The sequence below is a fragment of the Toxorhynchites rutilus genome, chromosome 2 (genome assembly GCF_029784135.1).
Source record: "Toxorhynchites rutilus septentrionalis strain SRP chromosome 2, ASM2978413v1, whole genome shotgun sequence".
In the NCBI taxonomy this organism is placed as follows: Eukaryota; Metazoa; Arthropoda; class Insecta; order Diptera; family Culicidae; genus Toxorhynchites; species Toxorhynchites rutilus.
In genome coordinates, this window is record NC_073745.1 from 65,737,615 (window position 1) to 65,759,937 (window position 22,323).

The 22,323-nt window shown below is 39.1% G+C and overlaps 1 protein-coding gene across 50 annotated transcripts in view; it reads left to right on the plus strand.

Annotated features, from left to right (window-relative positions):
- The window catches only part of LOC129765188 (sodium channel protein para), a 338,936-nt gene that overhangs the window by 257,802 nt on the left and 58,811 nt on the right, over positions 1-22,323 (plus strand). For 20 of the 50 annotated variants that reach the window (XM_055765144.1, XM_055765143.1, XM_055765149.1 and 17 more), the window contains 5 exons: positions 3,591-3,690; positions 3,760-3,828; positions 14,558-14,835; positions 14,901-15,074; positions 16,314-16,476. In XM_055765144.1, coding sequence (XP_055621119.1) covers positions 3,591-3,690; positions 3,760-3,828; positions 14,558-14,835; positions 14,901-15,074; positions 16,314-16,476 — 784 coding nt within the window. Of the gene's footprint in view, positions 1-3,590; positions 3,691-3,759; positions 3,829-14,557; positions 14,836-14,900; positions 15,075-15,494; positions 15,658-16,313; positions 16,477-22,323 lie in introns of all 50 variants that reach the window. The other 30 variants (XM_055765192.1, XM_055765154.1, XM_055765147.1 and 27 more) reach the window with 3 other exon arrangements.

Consider the following 22,323-nt stretch of genomic DNA (forward strand, 5'->3'; position numbering starts at 1 on the left):
CACAAAAAACAAAACGTTATGTATATATGTTATGTGAACAAAAACCATAGTTTAGCGAGTCTAAAATGATCAGTATTATTAGAGTATCGGCACTCAGTTGTGATCTTTCGGTGGTTTAGAATTTGTTTACGCCCGAAAATCACTCGCTCAATCAGAGCATTTACGCCTGGCAAGCACGATTCAAATTCTACAATTTTCTTCAAATTATCGAATGGAATGCTCGAAAATTCCAATTCATTTTTCATCGATTTTAGTGTTAACGTATGCATTCAAAAAAATGGACTAATGGCTTTTTTAAAACGTTAAGCCCTGACCAAGCTAGGGGACCAAAGATGAACTTTTGTCTGACTAACGTTGGGCCCTGCGGATCAAAAGGGAACTTTTATAAAAATCATTTTCCAACATGATCAAATTGTGATATTGAAATATATTGATATCGTGGGACATTTTCGTTTCTTTTGCCAAAAGCGGGACGTTTCGCGGGATGGAACCTTGCGCGGGACATTTTGTTAAAATGCGGGACTGTCCCGCGTAACGCAGGACGTCTGGTCAGTTTATTTTAACGCATGTTCGAATTTCGAACATAGTTTTTACTTTGTCAAACATCTGTCAACTGATGGTTTAGGTTTGGTTTCAAATCGAATTTGCTTGTCCGTAAATACTCAGTTGTTACTTTTATTCATACCAAACGTAGTAGGAACTCAATCTCACTGCTCGACTGCTCGATTCGAGTAAAGTATTTAAAGCTGAATTTAGTTTTTATTCATATGGGCTATTGGCTATGAATTTGATATCGGAGAAAATGGAATATGGTGTAGAGAATATTCCACCATATAAAAGAAATCATATTGTTTGATGGAAGCAGGAGATATTTAATTTTTTATATATATATATTTTTTTTTAATATTGACGAATGCCAGAATCGATCGATGATTCTAATTAGCGGAGAGGGGGTATTATTTGTGCTCGGCATTCTCAAGGAGAAATCGATTCCTCTCTGAGCGTTAATGATTCTTTTCCAGCTAACCGAAGTGCATTGTAAGCATTTCAAGAGATAAAATGTCTGAGAGTTATATGTTGTAAGCTTATTGATTATTGAACCTTAAACCTCAATAGCTAAAAAATTGCCCAGAAAAAAGGCTAATGAAATCACAAATATGTATGTAAGGTGGTGCCCTTTCGGAAATCCATTTCAAGGACGCCATTTGATGTTTGATGTGTGCGTCGAACGACAATGAAGTGTCTTTGTCATGGCAGGTGAAGAAAAAGTTTGAATTGAGTTGTCCCCGAGGGCCCTTCTCAGAGCAAGAGACGAATGAACTGCAAACGTTTAAAGTGTTTATAATTCAACAAGATGAAGAAAAACAAGAAGAAGAAGAACAAGAAGAAGAGGAAGAAATCCATTTAGTTGGGATTGCGAAGTGACATGGAAAGGGTCGCTGATGGATCACACCATTGAGAAGAAGGCGGATCCTTCGGCTGAAGCAGGCCTGGATGTTAATAGCTCAGGATTGGGATACTTGAGAAAATTAAACACTGGATAATCAAAACACTTTGGAATACTTTCGAACACAAATGGATTTATTTTTGCGATGCTATACTTTCAAAGGTTGGATATGGAATGGTCATGATATTGGTAGGGATTACTTGTTCGTATGCGTTTTGGTTCCTGATGCTGTGTGCATCGGGATATACTATTTACGTCGGGGTATATTCGAGGCTGGATGTGTTCGTGCCATACACCACACACTTCATTTCGGAAGGGAGGGAGAAGTTTGGATGAGGAAAAGGATAGGGATGGATAAAGATATTTAGTTAATGGAATACTTGCTCCTCTTTTGCGCTATCGGTCGCGAACAGTCGCCGAGCACTATACTCTTCTCTCCCAATTTATTGTCTGCCGCCGGGCTAGCATCTGGTCTTCTATTTAATCGAAAGTTGAAATGTATAAGAGCTATATGCTTGTTACTCATTGATTGCCAATCCAACGGTAGTCCTACGTCCAACTTGCGGTTATATCACAGATATAACCAGGGTTGCGAAGTATGCAGAATATTCTGTATTTTACAGATTTTTCGCCAAATTTTAGATACAGAATCTCTATATACAGAATTACAGCTTATCAGCAAAGATACAGAATTTACAGATTTTTTTTTTAAATTCAGTTTTAACATTATTATTAATTACAGAGCGTAGATTTTGAAAAAAATGAACGCAACGCAGCGAGATGGCTTTCGTTTGAGGCAGTTGTTAAGCGAAATCTTGAGCGATTTGAAGAGCTTAAAGTATTCTTTTCGTTCCAAGTTAAGTATGAGCGTAATCAATCCACCAATCGTATTGACTCATTTAAATGACCCTATGACTAAACTGACTATGCAGTTACTAATTTTTTGTATCCATTGCTAAGGTCGTTTGTAAGAGATTTTTTTAAGACATTGTTCAGCGTTGTTGAGCGAATATTTTCGCTTTACATTGTCAACAAAACAAAGTCCGGAAGTTAGTTTGCTCCCACAATTATGGACACTATTTTGATAGCGAATAACTGTGTATCGGCTCAAGGAAGAGCTTCAACGATGAAATTTATAGAAAATTTGAAGGCAAAGTACAACAAAACCATGTATAAGCACCATACAATTCAGAGGAGAAAAACTTGTCTATGATCTTTTTTGTTGTATTGACACGACTTTAACAACCCATAAATAAGAAAAATAAGTTCAAAGTGAAAATAAACCTTTATTTTCATTTTCCCCCCCTTAACTTTTCGATACAGATTTTTTATACAGACTTTTTGGTTAAAAATACAGATATGCAGATCTTTTCAGAAAATTTTACAGAATTAAATTTCATCGTCCATCGAAATACATCCTTTGTACTTGATCAACACTTGCTCGTACAGCTTCCTCGCAGTGTTTCCAACCAGGTTTTGTGACGACCTCAAGCCTTCTCGCATACAAATACTATGGTTCGCCGTGAACTATTTCGCCAAATACCGCAAGAAGAGCCCATGATTGTTGTGCACTGCTCTGATTATCTTTGCTCGTAAATTCCGGTCATATGTTCCACCTCTACGCCTGAGCAGTTTCGCCCGATCTATCGTAAGGTTCTCCCGGTAACGTTTGGGTACGGTATTTACAGTCGATTTTAGAAATTTCAGGAATTTTGCGATCTTTCAACGTGACCACGTCAGGTTCTCAACGTGAGTGTGCAGAATTTTTTCGCGTTTCATCGTCGATAACGTCCATCAATCTTGATTAAATTTTCACTACTGAATAAACAAACCTTCCGGATCAAAACGCTCTCAATAGCTTCTCGATGTGACAACTAGAGTGAATAAAAATAAGCGACCAAATTCTAACTGAAACACTTTTTAGTTTGATATATCCTGGTAGCGAAAATATATCGACACATTAATGTCAACTACTATCATTTTTTTTTCTTTTGAAAAGCCCCAACACACAACATATAGCGTATCTTATATAGCTGCACAGATGATCCACAACCATATTCCTAGCACAAATACATCTGATTGAATTCCGACTAACGTATACGTCAACTCAAACTAATCATAATATGTGGTTTCTCTTTTCCAGGATATGTCACAAGACTGTACAGACGAAGCTGGAAAAATAAAACACAACGACAATCCTTTCATCGAGCCCTCTCAAACCCAAACCGTAGTAGATATGAAAGGTATCCCGTAACGAACTAAAAAATTGAAAAAACGCATTGTTTTAACGTTTCGTCTTCCCATTTTTTCAGATGTGATGGTGTTAAACGATATCATCGAGCAAGCTGCTGGTCGGCATAGTAGAGCTAGTGATCACGGAGGTAATTTGGGTACCATGCCGGAGGAGAAACATACAAAAATCATATATCTATGCGCCATCAGTCCTCCTCAACGATTATTTCATCTCAATCGTCAATTGTTTATACACATCCACATCCCCCATTTATCGCCATTTTCCCCCCAATTTCACCTTCATTTTACCACCTCACGCGACTGTTTGTGTTTCGCTCACCTAATTTCTACGTGCGGTCCTTTTTTTTGTTCACAGATTCATTTTTTGTGTTAGCTTTTGTGATCATTTCGGTTGAAGTGAATCGTTTTTATTATCATTTTTTTGTAACTTTTGCATTTTGGTTACTTTCTCTGTGAAAGCGTATCTTTGATGAATGTGTACATGTGTAAAACTTTTTGTCACCTTTTCCCAAATACTACTCACAAGAACTGATAAACAGCGGTTACAAACCTACACCAACTTTCGTTTGTCCGTTTGTCAGTGACAATATCGAGTTGTGGAAAACAGAACAATGATATTGTCACTGAGCCAATATTCCGTGTAGTGTTTCCCTGGTAATTCGATGTGGTCCCACGAACTTTTTTGTATTTTGTTTGAGAACATATATTTTTCTCTGTTTACTTAAAATTTACACTCACTTCTGTCTAAACATGATTGGATTTGGTGACCACATTTTCACACACACATTAGTTTGGACCAAATCCAATCATTACTGTTTTTGTTCGTGTTACTTTCCATTTCCTTTTGTGACGTTTCTTTTCTGTCAAGCTCGATGGAATTTTTTGAGAAGCGCTTCTCGTTTATCTACTGTGCTCTGTATTCCCACTTTCGTCTGAACGTTTTCTCGCTCGTTCGCTACCCTCCTCTATCATAACCTCTTAGAATAGAAACTAAATTTAACAATACTCAATAATAATTGACATTTCCAATCAGTTTATGTCCATGTATCTCTTTCCTTTGCTGCTAGCGTGTAATTCTAGTTGACTCCACTTTCTTGTGTTTCGAATTTTCGTGTATTTCGGGAAGCAAGAGGTTTGTTGTTAAATGCCGATCCCGCGTAAGATTTTCTCCGTGTCTGTGTCCCGTAATCGTATGAATTTGTTGAGTCTCGAAATTTCGCAACCTGCAATGCCGGTAAACAAAAAAAAATGACACATCTTTAGGTCGTAAGTGATCGGGAAATCATAGTTTTTCACAACACGAAATCTGTCATCCAGAGCAGCTAGTAGTTTAGTCAAACCTTTCTGTCCTGAACGGAACGCGGTAGTTAGAGCAGACAAAAATAGTTATTAAAATCAAGCACGTTGAGCATGACATTCATTTTATCATTCTTTTTTTCCAATGTGTTTTATTACCACAACTTATCGAAGGAATAGTTTCTTCTTCACCACTTCCACCACCGCCACATGTAGTATTCGTTGCATCAATGGTAAATTAGAGTCGTAAGTTGTACTCTCTCTCAAAGTAGTATATGACTAGATTATTTTATTTATCGAAAACATTCCTGTTATCAATTTTTGTTCCTTACCATTACCTTAATCGATTGGTTCAGATTCTGAGTTTCAGTTTGATAGCTTTTAGTTATCCGAATATGGAAGTCGCATTATTCATCCCTGCCATAGCTTGTGATGACCAGCCGAGAGGAATGAAACCAATAATCCTCTCGACTCGATCAATCAATCTGCACCGGATAAAAATTTAATGCTCGTCAGCCTTCGGAAGCCGGCACTGTCATTCCATACATGAATCCACCATCAAATTCGACATACTTCTGTCAGTTCAAAACAATAACCTACACACAGTGACAAAAAAATCAAAACTATACAAACACATTCACGCTAGTCAACACCAACAACAAAAACATACATAATTCTGAAGATCAGGATAAACGTTACTCACCACAATTGTTTGTAGTGTAGGCACAGTTAAAACGGACCACTTATTCTATTGCCAAAGTACCAAGCCAGCTCTCAATGTGCGCCAAAAGTGTATCACCGTGTGTATTTATCTGAACGAATAACACAACAGTTTTGCGACAAATGTGCATTTATTTTCCACTTTATTCTTCTCAAAATACTTTTATTAATCTTTTAATCATAGAGTTTTCCACTAGCGCAGAAATTTATACCCGAATGTCGCAATTTTCAAGGGCCATGCGCTGCAATGAGCGGAAAAATGAAATATGTGTTACTGTCATGGATGACTGCATTAATGACATAGGATCACGACATTGTTTTATTTAATTCGTCCGGTTAATAAATTTTTATTATTTGCAATGAAAAGAAGCTCTAGAATTGAGTTTCAGCTAAGAACGAAAAAACTCAATGGTTTGCGTTATTTTGTAAAGAAAGAAGGAATCCATCATCTTGCCCTCAAGAGATTCTGAAGCGAATGAGCATCAACTGTCAATTTGGGATGATCAGAAGATCGTTCACTTCTAGGCTACTCTGATTGTTGAACGAGACTGACGATTAGCCGAAGCAAAGGCACTATTTTTTCCTCGGTTGCGAGCGGTTCTTATTCATTTTTCGTCTGGATATAACGATGAACGATTCTTAGCTACAATTGGCGTCGCAATGGTATTGGTATGTACATTAGGTGTCTCAACGTTTGGTACACGCTTCTATGGCTATTTAAATCACAACGGCAAGCCCTATTTCCAAAAGTTTTATGAGAACCCGTTCTGGGATGAATTGCAGAAAATGTGCAGATGTACGACAGTTAAATCGTTGGGATCATTAGAACATGGTGTCAGCGGAAGTAGATTGAACAATGCAGTATAAACAATGCGCAGTGTTGCCAATTAATCCATTCACTGAAAAAATCGCTTTCGTTCGTTCAAATATGATCTTACAGAAATCATTCCCCCCAGCGGCATTCTTTTGTTGTTACGTGCTACAAATCACGACACAAAAGAGAACGAGACAACTCTGCATCGGATCGCGCTTCACCAGCACGCAAGTAAAACCATCATGTACCCTTTCGCTGCAGAAAGTTTATCTTCTTCTTTGCCTCTAACATATACATATCGAACCACTCCATGCATCATGAAACAGCAGGATCATACGGACTACGCAAAGCGAATGTTTCATATTCAACTAATGTAGCCTGATTCTTAAGTCTCAGAGAATGTAAACTATATGATTATTTAGCTTGATAGAGGCTTAGGGAAGGGTAGTCAGATTATATTTTCTATTTTTAACGCTGCTATCCCTTGAAATATATATATATATATATATATATATATATATATATATATATATATATATATATATATATATATATATATATATATATATAGTTTTACTAGCCACACCGCTCCAGTGAGAAACAAAACTCTCTCGTTTTAGCTCTTTTCTCATTCGTTGCTCTCCGAAAATGGTGACCGAATGATGACGTAATTTTTCTTGTATCAATTCTCGCTCTGCACTTTTCTGTGCAGTGGTTTTCGCTATAGTAGAACGGGACGATATATGCGGTTAAAACTTGTGTGTAGGCTTCGAAAATGGGGTGCGATGTTTGGTACAGCTCAAATATGCAAACAACAGTCTTCGTTCCTCTCTTGGTTTAATCATTTAGTGTAACACAAGTGATTACTGTCATTCATGCAAGTATCTGAAAGATTCACTCATATTTGGTTATACGTTCGTGAGAGGTTACTTGCATGACACATTGTGTATCATTCGATATTGAACTATATCCAAATGCAATCCAATCCAATTGCGTTGTCTTAATCGGGTTTGCTCGAAAGCATGTAATACACTGCGTTATTACCTTCTGAATATCGTTCTAAACCTGTAACGGTCAAAACCGTTGGCGCACAACTTTAAGGATCAAAGTCTTTGCCCATTGTGGAGGATATCCTATTGTTCATGACGGACCAGCAGTCATAGAATAGAATGGTTCGCTAGCAGTAACATCTGGTTGCGATTTACAGAAAGAAAACCTTCGTGAAACGACCACCAACTCGCAGAGTTCCGTCACCAGGATCAACGAACGGGTTGAGGTCTTGTAGACGGTAGGGAACCGCCCACTTTAAAGACGCACGAAACGCAACATCAGTTTTAGGGCTTTATGGCATATCACCAGGCTCATGAGGTGCACCCGTGGCCGAGTGGTTAACGTCTCACATTATCATGCCGGGCGTTCAGGTTCGATTCCCGTTATGGCCGCTGTGGTCACGCGTATTCAAGAGCTTGCCCCTCAGAATACATTAGTTAATGCAAATGTTAATGCATACGCTGAGACGGTAAAAGTTCCACAGGGAGCGTCAACGCCATTCAAGAAGAAGAACCAGGCTCATAATTCGCTTTTATCGACCGATGCGACTGAATACCTCCAACTTTTTTGGTGATGTGATAAGCGCAAGATAAGTTTGGACTTCCGAGAGGTGAAAGAGACGGTTGTGCTATCTGTTCGACGCCTTGATTCATCGCATCTGATAACGTAAACCATTAGGTTAGGTGTAGGGAACCGATGTTTCATGAAGCCGTATTGGTTATCGAAGATACATTGTACATTACCTTGTGCACAAACATTTCCAAAGATCTTGCTTAGGCAGCTCTGTAAGGAAACGCCACGATAAGTGGTAATACTTATGACAGACATACAACTGTACTAGCGTTGTACTTCGAAAATTGTATGTCTGTCACCATGTACAGCGCTAGAACCATGCCAGCAACTCAGTACAATCGCTGTACCTGTACCGACCTATTTTACCTCTGTACATGGTTACAGTTGTGCACCCGTGGCCGAGTGGTTAGCGTCATAACTAACATGCCGGGTGTTCGGGTTCGATTCCCGTTCTGGTCGGGGGAATTTTTCGTCAAAGAAATTTCCTCCGACTTGCACTGTGATCACGCGTATTCTAGAGCTTGCCACTCAGAATGCATTCAAGGCGTGTTATTTGGCATAGAAATCTTAACTAAGTACTAATAAAAATGACGCAAGTAATACTACGTTGAGACGGCGAAGTTCCTCTAGGAACGTTAGTGCCATTGAAGAAAGAAGAAGAAGACATGGTTACAGTTGTACTGTGCGCAGCGCCATAGACGGTTGGTGGTGGGTAGCATGAACAAACCGAATCAAAGCACATGGTAAACGTTCTTTTCATTGATTTTCTCATAAGTTAATAACTCATATTGGAGGCTTGTAGTGTTTGATAGTTTAGACGTTAAATACAAACCTTTTTCATTGAAATATGTGGTGAAAATTGGAAAAATTTCTTATTGTCAGTTTGACATACGGTACAATGTACAACCAAAGTATGTCTGTCATGGTACGATGGTACCTGTACAACGCTGTACACGTACAACGCAAGTACAGCTGTATGTGTGTCCCTGGTATAACAGAGATACAGTTACCGGAACTATATATTGGAACAATAGAGAAACATTTCCGTACAGCAATGGATAGAAAGAGCAGTTCGACGTCAAAGTTTTCATTCCACCCTTGCTTCTAGGGTGGTATGAAAACTTTGACGTCGTCGTTGATGATCACGAACTTCGTCCGCTCTGCATCCTCGCTATGTGGATCTCTGTTTCAACCTTGAGACAGAAAGGTGATCCTCCTCGTCCGATACTAGTTTTGTTCTTCAATTGACCTTCTTACGTTGTCAGTTGTGTAGTTGAACCTGTATCGTGTACCGAAAAATATCCTTATGAATCTGTAGGGAGGGCGAACATTTAGATGAGCGGCCTAGGGGAGTTGAGACGGTTCTTAATTTGGACAATAAGCGGCTCTAGATGGTCCATGTAGATAACTGTTGTGACGATGGTTGACTTGAATTGTTTCTAAAGCGACGCATCAGTCACTCACGGGTCATAGAAGTTTGGGAAGCGAATGGGTATGAATTTAAGCTGTATTCCTACTTCTAAACAGCCGGAAACGCGATCAGTACCTCAACAGCTCAAAGCAATTGTATTCTTTAGGAACAATCAAACGAATTTTCAATACAAAGGCTAATGCTTACATTGGTTTTTCTTTCGTAAATCGAGCTACTTGTAACCGCTCGCCGTTTTCCTGGTTGCGAAGATGCCGTTTAACACCGGATACTCCTTTCGGGATACCCGAAAGTCGTAACATAGTTTCCATATTGACCCCAAGGGGTCGATATCGACCACTTTGAGAACCCCTGATCTAGAGGGACCGAAAAGGGCCAGGTGGAAATTTCATTGTCGGTCCCCTCAATCGGCCGAGACTCCACGTGTTAAGTAGCAATTGGTATCTCAACGGATCAGAGTTGTAATATTTATTAGGATCAATCTAATTCTTAATTTGAACACTAATGTTTATAATGTGCAATTTCAAATGAAATCGAACTAAAAATACAGATTTTAAAACTTTGTATTTTTGATTCGAATGAAAGTTTGTATTCCGTTTGGGTTGGAGGAAATATGAGTTTTCCACAGCATTCGGGAATTTTCTGACTCAAGTGTAACTTTTGAAAAGTGCGTATCGATTTTAGTAAGAGAAATTTTGATAATTTATAACTCAAAAACTATAAGTCGTATCGTAATAGCGTCTTAGAAAGAGTTATAAATTATTGATGTTAAAAAGTGAAAAAAGCTATACACTGGGAAAAAAAATTGGTACTCTTTTTTTTAATTAACAAAAAAAAACTTTATTTGCAATATCTAAAATACATATCTTTTTTTTTATTATTTCATATGAAATAGAAGACTTATAGAAAATTTAAAAAAAAATGGGTACAAGATGGTAAAACTATTTTTGACGAACTTTGTGGAACATCGAATTTTTAGGAATTTTCGAAATGAAACACAAATTTCTGCATAACTCGAGAACTGATCAAGAAAATGAAACCAAATTTTGCATGTGAAGGTTTTAGGGTGCAATAAACGTTTCTATGGTGGTTAGTGTGTGGTACGGATTGAAGTTTTTAAGGCAGGGCGGCATGTGCTGACTATAGACGGCAACCCTACGTATTTGCCGTCAACATCAATGTCGACTTCTCTATGGCGACCCGCGCTATTTCCTGCCTTTGACTCTTCAACCGTCAAGCAGGTAAGACGTGCGGAAACTAACCGGGTTTTGTGATTCCTTTCCCCAGCGATAAACCGAAACCACACAGCTAGACACTCCTCCCGCTCTCTAAGAGTGGGCTGCCATACAAATGAAACACAAATTTCTGCATAACTCGAGAACTAATCAAGCACAATTTGGGATGTGAGGGTTTTTGGGTATGAGAAATGTTTCTATGATGGTATGACATCCCTCCAAACATGACAATTGAAAATTTTCGGAAAACTCTGAAGGAAAAAGGGAAAATTGTGGAGCGGCCATACAAATGAAACACAAATGTTTGCATTACTCGGGAATTAATCAAGCAAATGAAACCAAATTTGGCATGTGGATGTTTTAGGATGCAATAAATGTTTTCACGGTGGTTAGATACTCCTCCCCCCTTTCTTAGGGGGGGGGGGTCTGCCATACATATGAAACACAAATTTCTGCATTACTCGAGAATTAATCAAGTAAACGAAACCAAATTTGGTATATTGGGGTTTTAGAGTGCAATAAATGTTTCTATGATGGTTAGACTCTCCACCTCCCTCTCTAAGGCGAGGGGGGGGGTCTGTCATCCAAACGAAACACAAACTTCTGCATAACTCAAGAACTAATCAAGCACAATTTGGGATGTGAGGGTTTTTGGGTATCAGAAATGTTTCTATAATGGTATGATACCCCTCCTTCCTCTAGAATGGAGAGGGGGTCCCATAAAAATATTACACATATTTCAACCAAAAATATTCCAACCAAATATGACAATTGACAATTTTCGGAAAACTCTGAAGGAAAAAGGGAAAATTCGGAAAATTTAATTCCCATATGTTTTAAAATTACATAGTGACAAGTGCTGTTAGTCCATTTGATGTTTGCGCTAGCGAAATTGATCTTTGTTCGAAACTGGAAATGGATTTTAATGTGATGAAACGCACTCCTATATCTTCTTCTATCTATACCCAAAAAAAAAGGATCGCCGAATGTGTTGATAAGAGCATAACTCGAGGAAGGAATTGCCCGATTTAGGGCTGTCTGTATTGTATTATATTTTCTGTATAAAACATTTATTCCATGTAACGGAGAAACATGTTATTCGCAAGTGGATGAAAAATCTTGAAGGAGAATTGTGTCTGAAAATAATCTGATAAAATATATATATATATATATATATATATATATATATATATATATATATATATATATATTATGAGCTTTTTTAGAAATACTAGGAATTTTATAGTAAAAGGTAAATTCAACGGTTTACTATAAAAATGACAATGAATTAGAATTTTTGTTTAAATATCTCGAGAATGGCTGCATTTAGGGTGAAACTAATTAAGAACTTTTTTGTTTTAAATCACACCAGAACTCATAATTTGTGGCTTAAAATGATTGTTAACATACAAAAATTCGAAGTTTCGAGAATTCATAAAAATTTTATGTTACACAAAGGTTGTCAAAAACAGTTTTACCATCTTGTACCCACTTTTGAAATTTTCTACATGACTTCTATTTTATATGAAAAATTAATGTCGATGTCGAATTTGAAGAGTGATAAGGCTAAGAACCAATAGTATGTATACTTTACTACTGATTTGATTGTTTCATTATCTACTTGAAAAGGCAAATGCAGAAGTTCAAGTGGTTCCAACATAAAAAAAACAAATTGCTTCTCTACGTTCATCGCAGTGCAGTGAACAGAGAATGGTAACTATATAAGTAGCGTGTCAATTGTTTCTTATATTCAACTATTAAATGCTAAGTGATAAGATACTATCATGAAAGGCTTGTTCGGACTCTACTAAAAATGTGATTCAAATGTAGATTTAGCTTATGGCACATAATATTGGCAATTGTAGATTTTCGAACGATGTATGAAAGCTGTATGGAACTACGTCCGTTATGCGTACAAAAAGTGATTTTTCGAAAACGTTTTGTCAAAATTGCTCAATTGTTTTCGAACAAAAAATGTTTATTCGCATGTTGAGCATACGTATTACATTGTGTAGAATGCGAAACAGCGAAAAAGTCGATTTTGTTCATTTTGTCGGTTACGTCTCCTATACAAACATGGGCAGTGTTCTTCTGAATATAATTTACAACTTTTCGGTCCAATTCGGGATTACTTGGTGCGGGTATTCGTCTACTTCGGCTGAGATCCTCGAAAGAACACTTATTACCGATCTTTGCGACGATTCGTTTAACACTTTCTGGACAAACTTTGATTTTTTTTGCTATGTTGTGGTATGTAACACCCTTTTCGGTGCACCGATTGTGCAATTTTCTTTTTAGTTTACAAATCAATCCGCGACATTTATAAAACAACTTAATGACCGCGACTAAATGACTTGCATTTCGATTTTTTAAAATGTAAACAAAGCGTGTTCTGATTACACGACAGAAAAAGTTCACCCGTTTGTGTGTAATAACGTGTTAAATGTTTAAGACTTTTCGATACACTCCTTAATCATTTTCTTCTGCGCACCAGTGCTTGCTTTGTTCGTATTTTAAGAATGCATTCTGAAGCAAAACCAAGTTTCCGCTCCGTCCGCTCAACACGGTAGCAAAATAGAAACTGTTTTTTTGTGGATTTTTTTTTAGTTCATTCACCTCTAACCTTGAAAAAGGCCCTTTAAGAAACCAACGCAAAACTCTAACCATCGGCCTTCACAAACGCCGTTTCGGAGCCTCGCTGTCGAATCATGAATGAGGCTATTATATTTTGTCCCATCAACATTTTTTTCTCACTAGTTCTGAGATCTTTGGATTCACTCAATGAGAACAGCTCTCATTCGATGGGCCCGAAATCCCTTTCATTTCGTCAATAGCAATTGAGCGTGGAACCTTGTCTAATGTGGAGTCTTTGGAGAAATCGTTAAGGCAGCATCAACCTGTTTTCGCTTTCCAAACCTCTCAATCAATCCGTGGACACATATCATCAAGATCGTAGTTGTCATCCGGTTTTATTTTGTGAATCCATATGTTGTTGACTTGTTGATCATCAGCAACAAACAATCGCTGTAAGAGCCCATGTTAATTGTGACATTGTATTATTAGAACAGCAAAAGATGTTGAAAAAATTATTAAACAAATATTCGATTGAGATCCCACATAGTTTCCAAAAGCAGAGAGTGGAAAAATATTCTGTTATAGCCGTTAATTCTTTCGAATCAAGTCTATCCCTGAAGTTTATTACAGTGTAAAGTTCACATTATAACGAAAAAATGCTTAATGCACAACGAATAGCCTAGAAAGTTTTTTTTTTTAGATTTTAGCACAATAGCTTTTCAAGTAGTCCGTTCACAACGACTGCTTGTTCAGTAGTCACCGTCTGTACACATTTACATATAATCTAGTGTAGAGCTTAGCAAACCAATACAAAATGCAGGACAGGAGTAGCCAGTGAAACAACAGATTCAAAAGCACACAAGTCAAAACTAAACCAAAAAAAGTCTTGAAATAATATTTTTCAACAACAAAATGCCACGCTGGAGCTTTGTTCAGTGCTGGCCATTATACACTATAGGTTCGTGACTATTCTCTCTCTCCACAACAATAACAACAAAAAACGCAGACGAAGCAGTCGATCGTCGAAGAAGATGCCATCAACCCTCCAAAATGCAATGCCAAAATCCCGAAACAAAACATCAAGGAAGTTGAGTCAAGCTCGCCAGCACTAATTCTGGGCCTTCTCGGTTCTTTTCCCTTCTCCCGCCGCGGCCCGTTTTTTTCAGTCTCTGTTTACTACTTCCCCACAGAGGACGACGACGAGGACGGTCCGACGTTCAAAGACAAGGCGCTCGAGTTCCTGATGCGGATGATCGACGTGTTCTGCGTGTGGGACTGCTGCTGGGTGTGGCTCAAGTTCCAGGAGTGGGTATCGTTCATCGTGTTCGATCCGTTCGTCGAGCTGTTCATCACGCTCTGCATCGTGGTCAACACGCTTTTCATGGCCCTGGATCACCACGACATGGATCCGGACATGGAAAAGGCCCTCAAGAGTGGTAACTATGTGAGTATATGACGAAATCCCTGTTCAGATCGTTATTGGTATGTGATTTGATTTTCATGTTTTAGTTTTTTACGGCGACCTTCGCGATCGAGGCGACCATGAAGCTGATAGCGATGAGTCCCAAGTATTACTTTCAAGAGGGCTGGAACATTTTTGATTTCATCATCGTGGCACTCTCTCTGCTCGAGCTCGGGTTGGAAGGTGTTCAGGGATTGTCAGTATTACGTTCATTCCGTTTGGTAAGTACAGGTACCGATGCACCGCTTTCGGCGAAGAGAATGCGAGTGTTTTTCTCAATAATCCATAAAATGTGAGATTCTTAGTAACATCCAGCAGAATCAGAGTTGCATTATCTGTCTACCAGATAATTGGGTGGGGAAAATGAAAATTATTATATTCTTCCGCTTCCATTTCCGGCCTTCCAAATGTCAGCGCTGTCTCAGCAGCCTTGAAAAAATGTTCTAAAAGTATTGTATGCATTCTTGAATGCAAGTCCAACTCACAATCCCATCTTACTAAACACTGAGGAAATATTTTGCACAGATTGTAAAATTTAGCAAACATCCAACAAGACAGCGCTGACAATCGATCCGTTCTCGTTAACCCTCGGTCCAAATCCATCGATACTAACCCGATTCCCTGCTCCCAATTTTCCACAGCTGAGAGTGTTCAAGCTAGCCAAGTCGTGGCCAACGTTGAACTTACTGATCTCGATTATGGGCCGCACGGTGGGCGCACTTGGCAATCTGACCTTCGTCCTGTGTATTATCATCTTCATCTTTGCCGTGATGGGGATGCAACTGTTCGGCAAGAACTACACAGGTACCGTCCTCGAGAGTTCCTTCGGCTGCAATGCGCATACGGAATGCGGCCTTTTACGCTCTTCTACTTTTTCAACCCTTTGTTTTGAAACTAGATTCCACCCTATGAACTCTCGTTTGCAAAGCCTTTCTATCTTTCAAGATAGCTAGAAATTTGATTGCCTGAATGCCTTCAAAATAGTCACCACTAACAAAGCTAATGCGCCAATTTGCTCCCCTGCAAAGGGTAAACTCAAAAGCGAATATTAGAAGAAGAAAAAACTCACGAAACATTTCCTAATAATTTTATTTAGAAAATAATAATCAACTGCTTTTGGATTGCAACGCCCAACTCAACCGACTGTGGCCACCTGCGTGCCACTTGTATGAAAGGATTATACTTAGCGAATATAACCAATTAGTTTGTAGATTTATAGATTAGCGGAAACTATTGTATAAAAATTCAAACATACAACACAAATCCTTTCATCCAAAGTATTAGTGTCTGGGATGAGTCAAATATTTCATCCGATATGCTTCTTTCTTCTTCTCTTTTCTCCTCTTTTACTAAACTTGCTCTGTTAACACAAACAATTTAATTCTGCTCATGAAACAATAACAACACATCCACCGAAAAAAAACCTCACCACAAAACACACACCCACCTTAAAAAAACAGCTTCGAGTGTTCAAGCTAGCGAAATCGTGGCCAACGTTGAACTTACTCATTTCCATCATGGGTCGAACGATGGGTGCGTTAGGTAATCTGACCTTTGTGCTCTGCATTATCATCTTCATCTTTGCCGTGATGGGAATGCAGCTGTTCGGCAAGAACTACATCGGTAAGTACAGTGAGTGAGGGCAGTGATCACCAGAAGAAACAAAAAAAAATACATCCAGTATAGAACCGCGCAAAGAGATCCCCAAAATTGTTACAGTTCACCACTACTAAACCTAAAAAAACACACCACAGCCTTTCCCCATAGCTGTAAATTGTGTACAGATAGAAAACGCGATCACCTTCTCAAAAGCACTCCTAGGGTGTTTGCGATCGTGGAGGTGTAGAACCAATTCATTAGAAACCCTTCTCGTAGCTATCATGACCCTAGAATCAGACGATGATAAATAGACTAATTGAATTGTGCCCCTAGAGTTTTGCTAGATTACTGAAAACAGAAACAAGGTAGAGTATGTACATATAGCCTCTAGAAAAGCGCTGCTATTGCTTAGGCCGGAACCAATAGAAGACAAGCAAGTAGAAAAAAAGTCGGACGAAACGAGGAATATTCAGCGGGTTGAGCCTTGAGGCCTCTTACACATAATGCACAAATTGCTAAGAAGCAATCGAAATAAATCAATCAACAATATCCAAATCATTAATATGAACTAAAAAGTTGTGTGTACACTGAAGTCACTCTTTACGCGGTTTTATTTTACGCGCCTTTTTTACGCGGTTTTTGGAATTTACGCGGATTTCGGAACTTACGCGGTTTATTTTTACGCGGATTTCGATATTTACGCGGTTTTTTACGCAGCACATATCAACCGCATACAAATTCAATGTACTAATTGGTGTGACTTTTACCGAAATAAGTTTGTATTGTATCACTGATTAGTAGCTGAGAAATAAAAGAAGATACAGATATCATGATTGCAGCACACAAGAAAATCAGTTAATCAATTGTTAAAATATGAGCCGCATTTTTATTAGCTGTTTGTTAGATTTTTATACGGATTTTAAAATTCACCCGGTTTATTTTTACGCGGATTTTGGAATTTACGCGGTTTTATTTTACGCGAATTTTGGAATATACGCGGTTTTTTTTTCGCGGATTTTGGGATTTACGCGGTTTTTGTTTACGCGGAACGTATCCCCCGCGTAAAAAGCGACTCCAGTGTATATGTTTGAAACTATAAAATGTGTTTCTAAGTGAATGGGACTCGTTCCAATGAGAACAATTTGCAGTAGGACTTCGATTATCCGCGAGTGGATGATCTACTTCTCTGTGTTTGTACCTCATTCTAAGTCCTTTATTGGCATATCCGCGATGTTCGGCGATCTTTCCACTCAATTCCGTGGATAATCTGGGTTCTATTTGAAAAAATTGCATGCGCAAAAGCTATTTAGAATGTCGGAATGGACAATGCCTTCATTTCATAGTTATCTCCTCCGTTTAATTAGCGCGGCATTGACGGCGCCAGTGGTTGTATGGTTAGCGTAACAGCCTCACAATCCGATCGGCCTGGGTTCAATCCCAGCTGGCGTCGTTGGGATTTTCTGAGGCGAAAAATCTCTGGTTACGTCTTCCTTCGGAGCGGAAGTAAAAGAAGTTGGCCCGGCTCATGAGTTGTTGAGTCTGATAGGTAGGAACAGGTGGAGTCGCCTCCCTGATGTCGGTGATTGGCACTAAAGTGGCGGAAATAGGCCGACGAAAAATAAGCGAAGATAAAAAAAAAAAAATTAGCGCGGCACCAGAACAGATTATGAAAAGGCATTTTTTACTACTCTAAATTGATTAATCTCCCTCTTGTGAATATTTTAGAAGTAAGAACCATGAATTATTTCAATGTTTCCATTGTGAGTAAAACGCCTCCAAATTATGTATTTCTCGGTGTGAAATTTTTCAAAGATCGTTGATAATGAGGTATGAAAAAACACAACACCTTATTATGCATTTGAGTAATTCTTTTTCATACCATCTTTAATCCTGGCGTGCAAACTAAACTCACAAGACCACATTATCCCCATGAATAGGTGTATTAGTGATCTAAGCTGTAGTTCTAATAATGAACAGACTCCTTCGATACATTGTCATACATTGAGATATCTCTGCAGTGACTTGATTTTTTGGATGTCTCGGCGTTTAGCTGTTGGCTGTTCGACGATATCGGCACCAATGGGTGGAAAAGCTGAAGTTGCCATCGGATACGGGTTGTCCGCATTCTTGTTCACCCCCTGTTCAGCTTCCGAATAAAACTATGATTACAGTACTGCCGTGATCTTGCAAAGTGACGCAAGCGCCAAAATTGACATTTTACTTTTTATGTTATAAATCGATAAAGAATACCAAATCCTTTCAAACGACTGCGAAGTTTTATAGAAATGTGGAAAAATGACCCCGTAAAAGCTTGAAAACGGAATGGCGTAAGCGCCATTTCCACTGTGATGTGGCGCAAGCGCCACTTCCCTTATAATGTGACGTAATTTGGAATCTGATGCGATATGATTTTTAATCCGTCCTGACGGCATAGAATGAACGAGAAGGGACAACAAAATTCAAATAACAACATCAATCAAGGGACAAAGCATCTTGACGCTGTTCACTTACCTCACTTGCTCAATGCCTTTTTCGGATGAATTGAAGCTGAGAGTTGATCGAAGGGTAATGTCTAAAATCTCCATCGAAACGCATAACAAAACTCAGAACATCCTCGCGTAAACTGTATTTGCTTTACATCGGATAATTTCGGACGGAATTATCTTATTCAACACGGATGTTTTCAATTGCATTTTGGATTGGAATAGAAGATGCTGTCCATAGTTGTTACAATCGGGCTCTCAACTACGTTGGCCCGCTCGACACACGCTACAAAGACGGAAAATGTATGGAACTCTTCTCTCTGATGCTACCTCATGCTCCACTCAACGGTGGCATGTTGTAGAAAATATTTGGAAACATTTTCTTCCATACTTTGATGAAAGAACGCCAATCGGTTGTGGAAACAGCGATTAAAATTTGTTGTTTTCACAACATACTGGCGTTGTTAACATAGCTTAAATAAAACTGCATTTTTTCAAAAATCGAGCCGATGGCAATGTTTTTCCATCAATTGTAAACAATTTGTACAGATCAAATTTTCGTAATGTACGCGTGTGCTGATTATACATGCAATTTTGCGAAAAGTCTCGTACTGAAAATTTCTCGCTCTGGCGCTTGCGTCACTTCGCGAGATTACGGCATGGTACGTCCTCTGATACGACTCGAAAAATTTATAGAAAAAGAAAAAAGGAGTAAACAAGCGAGAAAAGAACAAAAACGAAAAAAACTCATAAAAATAGATAATTCCGTAACATTTTTTTCAATAGCTTAACAACCGTCTGAAATCTCGCCATTCTCGGTAAATCGCGTAGAGCGTTTTCGGCTCCGTTGGTTTATGCCACAGATCCTATAATAAACAAATCAACCACATTTCATGATATGCTGATGTACACAATGCAATAAGTTCTAGCTAAGAAAGTGGTACACATCAGCTGCCAAATCAGGTCTCGTTGTCTTTTCTGCATATGTTAAAAAAACCTACTAATTCTCGATACGGTTTGGCAATCCTTTCCTCATCCACTCTTTTCAGCAATTTCAACCGATGGAGTTGAGAACGGCTTACTCTCGGTCATCTCGAATACTCTTCGCGAAACATCCTCATGATATTGTTGTTGACCTATCCCCATGACTCCCGTTTCCAGATCTTAGCTGATTCATATCCCCAAAAAAACATTTGATGATACATATACCAGTTATTTTGAATTTTCGGGATGATAGATTCTTCGCTGTGCTGATCACCTTGTGCGATCCGGCTATCGAGACATCATCAACTCACAAAACGATGGTGGTCCATCCATACCCCGCTTCACCTTAAAACCCACTTATTGGTAACAAGCACACGCGAAAGGCATCCGAGTTTGATTGTCTACGTATACGCACGTCGCACTCAACCATGTTCTTGGTATTAGTTTTTCAAGCCTTTTCGAAGCCAGAACAAACCGTGCCAGAATTCCAGCCTTGCCGGAATCCATCCGTACGTAAGGGACGATTTTTTCGCACTTTTTTCATCGACGAAGATGTTCAAACCGTATAGTAGTCCGGAACGCGATCCAGTGGCGACCTCTTCCGGTCCACGTAAGATTTTTACTTTTACTTTTATGTAGGGTAAATAATGTTGGTTTGTACGATTTTGGGTGTGTTCACGCGGCTAGTAAAGGGTGTGTCACATCAAATCGCATCACGGAAAAAACGCTGTAGAAATTTAATTTTTAGAAATTATATCTTCAGCTTTCGCTTATAATCAGATAAAAGTGTATAGATCACGTTGGCCATCGATAAGATGCTGGGAATCGTCCAATCCACGGTCAGCAGAGTACTGAAACGATACTTCGAGAACCTAACCATCGACCGGAAGGTGAAGAACGGCAAAAATGGATGCTCCGTCAGTGAAAAAGATCACAAGCGCGTAGTTAAGCAGTTTAGACGTGATCCGAGAAGTTCGGTCCGGGATGTCGCCAATAAGCTGAATTTGTCAAGTTCATTCGTCCAGCGGACCAAGCAGCGGGAGGGCCTGCGTACATACAAGGTTCAGAAGGCTCCTAACCGCGACGAAAGGCAAAACATGGCGGGGAAGACGCGAGCCCGGAAGCTGTTCACCGAAATGCTGACGAAGCCGCATTGCCTGGTAATGGACGACGAAACCTACGTCAAAGCGGACTTTCGTCAGCTACCGGGCCTGTTGTTCTTCTCCGCAGAGAACAAATTCAGCGTTCCGGAGGAGATACGCAAGCAGAAACTATCCAAGTTTGCCAAAAAGTACATGGTGTGGCAAGCGATCTGCTCTTGCGGAAAGCGGAGCACCCCCTTCGTGATGACCGGCACGGTAAACGGGCAGGTTTACCTTAAGGAGTGCCTACAGAAGCGCTTACTACCACTATTGAAGTAGCACGAGGGCCCGACCATCTTCTAGCCCGATCTCGCTTCGTGCCACTATTCAAAGGACGTGTTGGAGTGGTACGAAGCCAACGGTGTCACCTTCGTGCCAAACGAAATGAACCCGCCCAACGCGCCGGAGCTTCGCCCAATAGAGAAATATTGGGCGATTATGAAGCAGGCCCTACGGAAGAACCCAAAAGTTGTCAAATCGGAGGCGGACTTCAAGAGAAAATGGATTTCTGTTCGAAAAAAACTACAAACTGACGTTGTACAGAACCTTATGGACGGGGTAAAGAGGAAGGTGCGAGCATACGGGCTTGGGCTCTAAGTATGAATAAAAAGAAAATGCCAAAAGTTGTTTAATAGTTTTTATTTTACTGTCTAAAATTTTCAAAAGGATCGGTCTACTGGGCGAATTTCTACGGCGTTTTTTCCGTGATGCAATTTGATGTGACACATCCTTTAAATGCAAATCTATTTTTCTTCATGAAAATCATAAGTAATCAAGACGAGTTTAGGTTTTTTTTTTGGATAGCCCCAAGTCCTTAGTTGCTAATGATACCATAAGGCGTCCAAATTATCCAAATTTTTATGTTTCTTAACGATTTTCTTCAAAGAGATCATGGTTTGTTCACCTCTGATTATGGTTTGTCCGGAAATGGAGTAGGAGCATTGTACCACTACGACCATTAGTTTGATCTATTGTAGTGCAGCCGGTTAAAAGTCACAATTTGAAAGGTGAGTAGCACTCGACACAGAGAAACTTTATTTCTGCAACCAAGCGGCTGGCATAATCATGTGCAACCATGATCAGAATTGAGAGACATTAATTACATGATTTAGATATATATAAATCTGATACAAATAGTGTGCAAGCATGATGTTTACAACACTGCATTTGATTTGTGTGGGATTTATTTCGAACACATTCTGGGTTTTATAAAAAATACTACTTTATCTCAATATTTCGAATTTTACGCTGTTGGTTGTTCA